General features: G+C 57.1%; 1 protein-coding gene across 1 annotated transcript in view; it reads left to right on the forward strand.

The window, feature by feature from the left end:
• Positions 1–5811, forward strand: part of cct7 (chaperonin containing TCP1, subunit 7 (eta)) — a 60355-nt gene extending 54544 nt beyond the window's left edge. The window contains exon 12 of the mRNA XM_038793121.1: positions 5587–5811. Within this exon, the coding sequence (XP_038649049.1) occupies positions 5587–5811 (225 nt within the window). The remainder of the gene's footprint in view (positions 1–5586) is intronic.
• Positions 5812–10880: the final 5069 nt, after the last annotated feature.

Genomic DNA, 10880 nt, shown 5'->3' on the forward strand with positions numbered 1-10880 from the left:
TGTGATGGGGAGCAGGGGGTTGGGGTTGGGGCTGTGTGATGGGGAGCAGGGGGTTGGGGTTGGGGCTGTGTGATGGGGAGCAGGGGGCTGGGGTTGGGGTTGGGGCTCTGTGATGGGGAACAGGGGGCTGGGGTTGGGGCTCTGTGATGGGGAACAGGGGGCTGGGGTTGGGGCTCTGTGTGATGGGGAACAGGGGGCTGGGGTTGGGGCTGTGTGATGGGGAACAGGGGGCTCCCCATCACAGAGCCCCAACCCCAGCCCCCTGTTCCCCATCACAGAGCCCCAACCCCAACCCCAGCCCCCTGCTCCCCATCACACAGCCCCAACCCCAGCCCCCTGTTCCCCATCACAGAGCCCCAACCCCAGCCCCCTGCTCCCCATCACACAGCCCCAACCCCAGCCCCCTGTTCCCCATCACACAGCCCCAACCCCAGCCCCCTGTGTGATGGGGAACAGGGGGCTGGGGTTGGGGCTCTGTGTGATGGGGAACAGGGGGCTGGGGTTGGGGCTGTGTGATGGGGAGCAGGGGGCTGGGGTTGGGGCTGTGTGATGGGGAACAGGGGGCTGGGGTTGGGGCTGTGTGATGGGGAGCAGGGGGCTGGGGTTGGGGCTGTGTGATGGGGAGCAGGGGGTTGGGGTTGGGGCTGTGTGATGGGGAGCAGGGGGCTGGGGTTGGGGTTGGGGCTCTGTGATGGGGAACAGGGGGCTGGGGTTGGGGCTCTGTGATGGGGAACAGGGGGCTGGGGTTGGGGCTGTGTGAAGGGGAGCAGGGGGCTGGGGTTGGGGCTCTGTGTGATGGGGAACAGGGGGCTGGGGTTGGGGCTCTGTGATGGGGAACAGGGGGCTGGGGTTGGGGCTCTGTGTGATGGGGAACAGGGGGCTGGGGTTGGGGCTGTGTGATGGGGAACAGGGGGCTGGGGTTGGGGCTCTGTGTGATGGGGAACAGGGGGCTGGGGTTGGGGCTGTGTGATGGGGAACAGGGGGCTGGGTTTGGGGCTGTGTGAAGGGGAGCAGGGGGTTGGGGTTGGGGCTCTGTGATGGGGAACAGGGGGCTGGGGTTGGGGCTCTGTGTGATGGGGAGCAGGGGGCTGGGGTTGGGGCTCTGTGTGATGGGGAGCAGGGGGCTGGGGTTGGGGCTCTGTGATGGGGAACAGGGGGCTGGGGTTGGGGCTGTGTGATGGGGAACAGGGGGCTGGGGTTGGGGCTCTGTGTGATGGGGAACAGGGGGCTGGGGTTGGGGCTGTGTGATGGGGAGCAGGGGGCTGGGGTTGGGGCTGTGTGATGGGGAACAGGGGGCTGGGGTTGGGGCTGTGTGATGGGGAGCAGGGGGCTGGGGTTGGGGCTCTGTGATGGGGAACAGGGGGCTGGGGTTGGGGCTGTGTGATGGGGAGCAGGGGGCTGGGGTTGGGGCTGTGTGATGGGGAGCAGGGGGCTGGGGTTGGGGCTGTGTGATGGGGAGCAGGGGGCTGGGGTTGGGGCTGTGTGATGGGGAGCAGGGGGCTGGGGTTGGGGCTGGGCTGGGGTTGGGGCTGTGTGATGGGGAACAGGGGGCTGGGGTTGGGGCTGTGTGATGGGGAGCAGGGGGCTGGGGTTGGGGTTGTGTGATGGGGAGCAGGGGGCTGGGGTTGGGGCTCTGTGATGGGGAGCAGGGGGCTGGGGTTGGGGCTGTGTGATGGGGAACAGGGGGCTGGGGTTGGGGCTGTGTGATGGGGAGCAGGGGGTTGGGGTTGGGGCTGTGTGCTGGGGAGCAGGGGGCTGGGGTTGGGGCTGTGTGATGGGGAGCAGGGGGCTGGGGTTGGGGCTGTGTGATGGGGAGCAGGGGGCTGGGGTTGGGGCTGTGTGATGGGGAACAGGGGGCTGGGGTTGGGGCTCTGTGATGGGGAACAGGGGGCTGGGGTTGGGGCTCTGTGTGATGGGGAGCAGGGGGCTGGGGTTGGGGCTCTGTGTGATGGGGAGCAGGGGGCTGGGGTTGGGGCTCTGTGATGGGGAACAGGGGGCTGTGGTTGGGGCTCTGTGTGATGGGGAACAGGGGGCTGGGGTTGGGGCTGTGTGATGGGGAGCAGGGGGCTGGGGTTGGGGCTCTGTGATGGGGAACAGGGGGCTGGGGTTGGGGCTGTGTGATGGGGAGCAGGGGGCTGGGGTTGGGGCTGTGTGATGGGGAGCAGGGGGCTGGGGTTGGGGCTGTGTGATGGGGAGCAGGGGGCTGGGGTTGGGGCTGTGTGATGGGGAGCAGGGGGCTGGGGTTGGGGCTGGGCTGGGGTTGGGGCTGTGTGATGGGGAACAGGGGGCTGGGGTTGGGGCTGTGTGATGGGGAGCAGGGGGCTGGGGTTGGGGTTGTGTGATGGGGAGCAGGGGGCTGGGGTTGGGGCTCTGTGATGGGGAGCAGGGGGCTGGGGTTGGGGCTGTGTGATGGGGAGCAGGGGGTTGGGGTTGGGGCTCTGTGTGATGGGGAACAGGGGGTTGGGGTTGGGGCTGTGTGATGGGGAACAGGGGGCTGGGGTTGGGGCTCTGTGATGGGGAACAGGGGGTTGGGGTTGGGGCTGGGGTTGGGGCTGTGTGATGGGGAACAGGGGGTTGGGGTTGGGGCTGTGTGATGGGGAACAGGGGGCTGGGGTTGGGGTTGGGGCTGTGTGATGGGGAACAGGGGGCTGGGGTTGGGGCTCTGTGATGGGGAGCAGGGGGCTGGGGTTGGGGCTGTGTGATGGGGAGCAGGGGGCTGGGGTTGGGGCTGTGTGATGGGGAGCAGGGGGTTGGGGTTGGGGCTGTGTGATGGGGAACAGGGGGCTGGGGTTGGGGCTGTGTGATGGGGAGCAGGGGGCTGGGGTTGGGGCTCTGTGTGATGGGGAGCAGGGGGCTGGGGTTGGGGCTGTGTGATGGGGAGCAGGGGGCTGGGGTTGGGGCTGTGTGATGGGGATCAGGGGGCTGGGGTTGGGGCTCTGTGATGGGGAGCAGGGGGCTGGGGTTGGGGCTGTGTGTGATGGGGAACAGGGGGCTGGGGTTGGGGCTCTGTGTGATGGGGAACAGGGGGCTGGGGTTGGGGCTGTGTGATGGGGAGCAGGGGGCTGGGGTTGGGGCTGTGTGATGGGGAGCAGGGGGCTGGGGTTGGGGCTGTGTGCTGGGGAGCAGGGGGCTGGGGTTGGGGCTGTGTGATGGGGAACAGGGGGCTGGGGTTGGGGCTGTGTGATGGGGAACAGGGGGCTGGGGTTGGGGCTGTGTGATGGGGAACAGGGGGTTGGGGCTGGGGTTGGGGCTCTGTGATGGGGAACAGGGGGCTGGGGTTGGGGCTCTGTGATGGGGAGCAGGGGGCTGGGGTTGGGGCTGTGTGATGGGGAGCAGGGGGCTGGGGTTGGGGCTGTGTGATGGGGAGCAGGGGGCTGGGGTTGGGGCTGTGTGATGGGGAGGAGGGGGCTGGGGTTGGGGCTGTGTGATGGGGAGCAGGGGGCTGGGGTTGGGGCTGTGTGATGGGGAGCAGGGGGCTGGGGTTGGGGCTGTGTGATGGGGAACAGGGGGCTGGGGTTGGGGCTGTGTGATGGGGAACAGGGGGCTGGGGTTGGGGCTGTGTGATGGGGAACAGGGGGCTGGGGTTGGGGCTGTGTGATGGGGAACAGGGGGCTGGGGCTGGGGCTCTGTGTGATGGGGAACAGGGGGCTGGGGCTGGGGCTCTGTGTGATGGGGAACAGGGGGCTGGGGCTGGGGCTGTGTGATGGGGAGCAGGGGGCTGGGGTTGGGGCTGTGTGATGGGGAGCAGGGGGCTGGGGCTCTGTGTGATGGGGAACAGGGGGCTGGGGTTGGGGCTGTGTGATGGGGAACAGGGGGCTGGGGTTGGGGCTGTGTGATGGGGAACAGGGGGCTGGGGTTGGGGCTGTGTGATGGGGAGCAGGGGGCTGGGGTTGGGGCTCTGTGATGGGGAGCAGGGGGCTGGGGTTGGGGCTGTGTGATGGGGAACAGGGGGCTGGGGTTGGGGCTGTGTGATGGGGAACAGGGGGCTGGGGTTGGGGCTGTGTGATGGGGAACAGGGGGCTGGGGTTGGGGCTGTGTGATGGGGAGCAGGGGGCTGGGGTTGGGGCTCTGTGATGGGGAGCAGGGGGCTGGGGTTGGGGCTGTGTGATGGGGAGCAGGGGGCTGGGGTTGGGGCTGTGTGATGGGGAACAGGGGGCTGGGGTTGGGGCTCAGTGATGGGGAGCAGGGGGCTGGGGTTGGGGCTGTGTGATGGGGAGCAGGGGGCTGGGGTTGGGGCTCAGTGATGGGGAGCAGGGGGCTGGGGTTGGGGCTGTGTGATGGGGAACAGGGGGCTGGGGTTGGGGCTGTGTGATGGGGAACAGGGGGCTGGGGTTGGGGCTCTGTGATGGGGAACAGGGGGCTGGGGTTGGGGCTGTGTGATGGGGAGCAGGGGCCTGGGGTTGGGGCTGTGTGATGGGGAGCAGGGGGCTGGGGTTGGGGCTCTGTGATGGGGAGCAGGGGGCTGGGGTTGGGGCTGTGTGATGGGGAACAGGGGGCTGGGGTTGGGGCTGTGTGATGGGGAGCAGGGGGCTGGGGTTGGGGCTGTGTGATGGGGAGCAGGGGGCTGGGGTTGGGGCTCTGTGTGATGGGGAACAGGGGGCTGGGGTTAGGGCTCTGTGATGGGGAGCAGGGGGCTGGGGTTAGGGCTCTGTGATGGGGAGCAGGGGGCTGGGGTTGGGGCTGGGGTTGGGGCTCTGTGATGGGGAGCAGGGGGCTGGGGTTGGGGCTGTGTGATGGGGAACAGGGGGCTGGGGTTGGGGCTGTGTGATGGGGAACAGGGGGCTGGGGTTGGGGCTCTGTGATGGGGAACAGGGGGCTGGGGTTGGGGCTGTGTGATGGGGAACAGGGGGCTGGGGTTGGGGCTCTGTGTGATGGGGAGCAGGGGGCTGGGGTTGGGGCTGTGTGATGGGGAACAGGGGGCTGGGGTTGGGGCTCTGTGATGGGGAACAGGGGGCTGGGGTTGGGGCTGGGGTTGGGGCTGGGGTTGGGGCTCTGTGTGATGGGGAACAGGGGGCTGGGGTTGGGGCTGTGTGATGGGGAACAGGGGGCTGGGGTTGGGGCTCTGTGATGGGGAACAGGGGGCTGGGGTTGGGGCTGTGTGATGGGGAACAGGGGGCTGGGGTTGGGGCTCTGTGTGATGGGGAACAGGGGGCTGGGGTTGGGGCTGTGTGATGGGGAACAGGGGGCTGGGGTTGGGGCTCTGTGATGGGGAGCAGGGGGCTGGGGTTGGGGCTGTGTGATGGGGAACAGGGGGCTGGGGTTGGGGCTCTGTGTGATGGGGAACAGGGGGCTGGGGTTGGGGCTCTGTGATGGGGAACAGGGGGCTGGGGTTGGGGCTCTGTGATGGGGAACAGGGGGCTGGGGTTGGGGCTCTGTGATGGGGAACAGGGGGCTGGGGTTGGGGCTCTGTGTGATGGGGAGCAGGGGGCTGGGGTTGGGGCTGTGTGATGGGGAACAGGGGGCTGGGGTTGGGGTTGGGGCTCTGTGTATCATGGGGAGCAGGGCTCTGTGGTCGAGGTGGGGCTGTGTGTGTGACAGAGATGATGTTTTAATAGGCGCTGTTCTGATCTCTCTGGTTTTTTACAGGGCGGAATGTGGTATGGAGTTGATGTGAATAATGAAGACATTGCAGATAATTTTGAAGCCTGTGTCTGGGAGCCTGCCATAGTACGGATCAATGCCCTCACCGCTGCCTCGGAAGCTGCCTGCCTGATCCTGTCTGTCGATGAGACCATCAAGAACCCCCGCTCCACTGTGGATTCATCTGCCACGCAAAAGGGTCGAGGCAGAGGCAGACCGCATGCCCACTGAGGCAGCCTGGCGAATGGTTGCTCCTTGGTCTGACCTGGCAGCAGTCTCTTAACCTTCCAGCTGTAGTGCAGAGTAACTACCCTTGAAGCTGCGGAGTGCAGGCAGCACCATTAGTCTGTTGTAACAGCCTGTGTATGTCTCTGGGCTTGTACAGTCTCTGCAAGCAGCTTCCTCACATTGTTAGCTCCAGGTTCAGACCCTAGAAACAGCATTGTTCAGCTTTATTTATTATTTTCATCATTTTTATTGTTGGATAAAAATGTGTGTGAAAAATAAAGTTCCAGTTATTGGGCAGCAGAGAGTTACTTTGTCCCTTTCGTGTGGTGTGAGGTTCTTGTTTTCTAAATATCTGAGACATTTACAGCACAGCAACAGACCATTTTCCCCAACCCCACTCATCCTATTATCTTTTCCTCTCTCCCTTTCTCCCTCATGTACTCATCATCTTCTCCTGGGTGGATAAGGGGGGTCATAGAAAAGAGGGGCAGGAGTAGGCCATTTGGCCCTTCAAACCCTGCTGCGCCATTCAATATCATCATAGCTAATCCTCTACATTACTGCCACACTCCCGCGTTCGCCCCATATCCCTTGATGCCAGTTAAGACCAAGATAAATATTTTCATTCAAATGGCTGATCAGTCATTGAGTATATTCAAGACTGTGATAGATAATTTTTTGGACACTAAGCAATATGGGGATTAGGTGGAACTTTGGAGTCGAAGGCGAGTCAGAGGGACTCAAAACGTTAACTCTTGTTTCTCCTCCACCGATGCGGCCAGGCCTGCTGAGTTTATCCAGCATTTTCTGTTTTCCAGCCTCCGTGATATTCTGCTTTTATTATCTGACCTTATTGAATGCTGGAGCAGGCTCGAGGGGCTGTATGACCTACTGCTGGTCTTAAATGCACCCGTGTTATTTGCCGCAACCACTCCCTTGTGATATCAAGTTCCACATTCCCAAAAGAATGGCAAGGGTACTGACTCAGTATATGGTTCTACACAAGAAGCTGTTCACAGGTCTTCGTGTGTCTTTGATCCTTTTCTATTCCACAACAAAGAGCCTTGACTTTGCACGCCCTGAAGATAGATTGTAAATGGGCAAAAACTAGCAAATGGTTTTCAATGTAGGCAAATGTGAGGTCATCCACTTTGGACCGAAAAAAGATTAAACCGGGTATTTTCCAAGATGGTGGAAAGCTAGAAACTGGAGATCCAAAGAGACTGAAGGATGCAGGTACACAGATCATTAAAATGTCATGGTCGGCTGGAGGAGATGGTCAATAGGACTGATGGAATATTGGCATTTACATCAAGAGGACTCAGATAGAGGCTGGTAGAAGTCATACTTCAGTGGGTTGCCTTGTGAGGAAAGGTTGAACAGGCTGGGCTTGTATCCGCTGGAGTTTAGAAGAATAAGAGGAGACTTGACTGAAACATGTGAGATCTTGAGGTGCATTAACAGGGTGGATGTGGAGAGGATGTTTACTCTTGTGGGAGAATCTAGAACTTGAAAAATAAGGGGCCGCCCAATCACAGCAGATATGAGGCGAAATGTTTTCTCAGGATTGTGGAGCTGAAAAGGTGGTAGAAGCAGAGTCGGAATATTTTTAATGTAGAGAGAGATAAAAGCAAAATACTGCAGATGCTGGAAATCTGCAATAAAAACAGAATGCTGGATAAACTCAGCAAGTCTGGCAGGATCTGTGGAGAGAGAAGTAGTTAACGTTTCCAGTCTATGACTTGAGCTGCAGAGAGGGAGAAATGTGTTGGATTATGTACTGTATGAGGGGATAGAGCAGAATAGAAGGTCAGCGGTAGGTGTGAGCTTGAAGAGATTGGACAAAAATGTGTGGGACACGAGACAGAGTAACTTAATGGCAGTGTGGAGGACTATGGAAGGTGCTGATTGTGGCATTAAGGTAAGATAGCAGAATAAGATAGATAGAATGTGTTAATAGGAGAATAATGGTCAGATGGATTGATTGCTGATGAACAAGGTGTTGAGAAAGGTTTTTGGGGGGGGTGTGTGGGAATGTGGAATTGAGGTTACAAACAGAACAACCATGATCTCATTGAATGATGGAGCAGGCTGGAGTGGCCTATTAGATGTTTGTAAATGCTGTATAAATCTCTGGTCAGACCACACCTGGAAGATTAGGAGCATTTCTGAGCACCACATGTGAGGAAGGATATACTGGCCTTCGAGATAGTGCAGTGTGGATTTAGGATGATTCCACAAGGGTTTCATTATGAAGCTTCACTAGGATTGTATTGATACAAACTAAGATTGCATTCCCTGGAATTTGAATATACAAAGGATGACTTGAGCATGTCAAGATATTAAGAGGAGCCGATAACCTAACGTTCTGCTAGCTGGAGAGCCTGGAACTGCAGCTTATTCTAACTGGAGCTAGACCTTTCAGGAGTAAAAGTGAAATTAGGAAATGGGTAGATGTTTGGAGCTCTTTTGAAAACAGGAATTGGTGTAAGATCATTTATTCATTTTAAATCTTGAGATTAAGGGTTTTTGTAACTCATAGACTGTGGTAGACATGGGACAAAAGCAGGTTCATTTTAAAATTCATTTATGGGATGCAGGTGTCACTGATTGTAAGGTTAAGGGGGGGGGGTTGTTGGGTTACGGGTATAGGGTGGATACGTGGGTTTGAGTAGGGTGATCATTGCTCGGCACAACATCGAGGGCCGAAGGGCCTGTTCTGTGCTGTACTGTTCTATGTTCTATGATTGGGTCATTTATAGCCCATCCCTAATTGCCCTTGAGAAAGTGTGTGGGGTTTGGTTGCAGATTAGTCACTGAATGACAGAACAGGTTCGAGAGGCAGAATAGCCTGTTCGTACAGTCTTACATATGGTACATAGAAGATAGGAGCAGGAGGAGGTCTTTTGGCCCTTCGAGTCTGCTCTGCCATTCATCACGATCATGGCTGATCATCCAACTCAATAGCCTAATCCTACTTTCTCCCCATAGCCTTTGATCTGATTTCCCCCAAATGCTATATCCAGCCGCCTCTTGAATATATTCAATGTTTTCATTGCCTTCATTGTATTTGAGTGCATTGCTTCAGTTTAACGAGAGAACCCTGACAGTGAAGCTTCCCATCATTACACTGGTTACATGCTGTTTTCACTACTGTATGGCACTGCCAATGTTTTAAGTGGGATCAACAATGGATCCATTGAGCCACCTGCAAACTGGGTACCCACAAGCCACTATGGGTTGGCAGCTGCAGAAATTTACTGCCATAAAGTAATGCAAATTTGCCACATCCCTCAAACCCTGGACACCGTCAAGCCAGGAGACAAAACTGGTTCAGTGTGTACTAGAAGCATCATCAGATATGTAAAATATGGTGTGATTATTATAATAATCTTTATTGTTACAAGTAGGCTGACATTAACACTGCAGAGAAGTTACTGTGAAAAGCTCCTAGTCTCCACATTCCGGCGCCTGTTCGGGTACACAGAGCGAGAATTCAGAATGTCCAAATGACCTAACAGCACATCTTTAGGGACTTGTGGGGGGAAACCGGAGCACCCGGAGGAAACCCATGCAGACTCCGCACAGACAGTAGCCCAAGCTGGGAATCGAACCTGGGACCCTGGTGCTGTGAAGCAACAGTACTAACCACTGCTACCATGCCCCCCACGGTTTCTTTTGCCTGGAAAGATCTGGGTAATCTGCCACATTGTCAAATAGATTATAGTGAAGCTGAAAGCACAGGTGCCATCTGTGTGCTTACTGTCCATATAACTGGCACTGAGTGGACCAAAGCAAAGTTACTCTGAAAATCCCCTAGTCGCCACATTCTGACGCCAGTTAGGGTACACAGAGTGAGTAACTCCGACCATTCACATTCCATTGAAAACGGCAGTGAACAGGAGGTAGCTCCATGAACATCCAACTTCCTCAACAACGGTTGAACTTGCAAGAAGCAAAGGCAAACCTTGGGCGAAAGTACAGAGTGAATGACCTTTAGTCAACCTTTGCCACAACCGTCTCCGTCAGATTCATTATCCAGCCCTGTTGGTAAACCCCACACAGCAGGAAAGGGTTTTTTTCATTTGCACATTGTGGGTGTCACTGGCAAAGCCAACATTTAGTGTCTATCCCTAACTACCTCTGAGATGGTGCTGAGATCCTTTCTTGAACACAATTGAGTCACTTGCGAGGGTAAATCAGAGGGCAGTAAAAAGCAAAACACATTGCTGTGGATCTGGAGTCGCGTGTAGGCCAGGCCAGGAACCGGACGGCAGATTTCCTTCCCTAAAAGACATGAGTGAACCAGATGGGTTTTTAATGGCAATTCAGAAGTTTTCTGGTCACCATGACTGATATTGTTTCCATATGTACATACTACCATATTAACTGAATTTAAATTCCCTAGCTGCTATGTTGGATTTAAGCTCGTGTCTGCATAATGAATGAATGAAATGAAAATGGCTTATTGTCATGAGTAGGCTTCAATGAAGTTACTGTGAAAAGCCCCTAGTCGCCACATTCCGGCGCCTGTCCGGGGAGGCTGGTACGGGAATCGAACCGTGCTGCTGGCCTGCGTGGTCTGCTTTAAAAGCCAGCAATTTAGTGGTTACCCTGTGTGGTTCCTCTTAACAGTCCTGCTGTAATGCTGAATATTTGGAGATGTGGTCAAGCTATTGTAGTCTAGCTATGATACTGGAATCTATTGGACTATGTGGTATCCAAATATTACCCAACAGGAACGATAAATGAAAGTTGCCATAGTCCCTGTGGAGCAGAGGCTGCTTCTTCCTCTTGAGAAAAAGCTGATTTAACGTGAGGGTCACCACATCTCGGGCCAGGGGCGAGGTTGCGCAGGCAGAGCCTTCATGGAGTAGCTCAGCCAGTACAGGAATTGGACCCGTGCTGTTAGTAAGCACTCACAAACCAGCCATCCACACAACTGAGCTAAATCCCCTCTCACCAAACGACCCCCCCCCCCCCCCCCCCCCCACCCAACAAGGAATGAAAAATATACCCTGGCCAAATATGCTTTCTCCATCAGCCAGCTATGGAAACATTGAACTTGATTT

Source organism: Scyliorhinus canicula, chromosome 3, assembly GCF_902713615.1.
Source record: "Scyliorhinus canicula chromosome 3, sScyCan1.1, whole genome shotgun sequence".
Classification (NCBI taxonomy): Eukaryota; Metazoa; Chordata; class Chondrichthyes; order Carcharhiniformes; family Scyliorhinidae; genus Scyliorhinus; species Scyliorhinus canicula.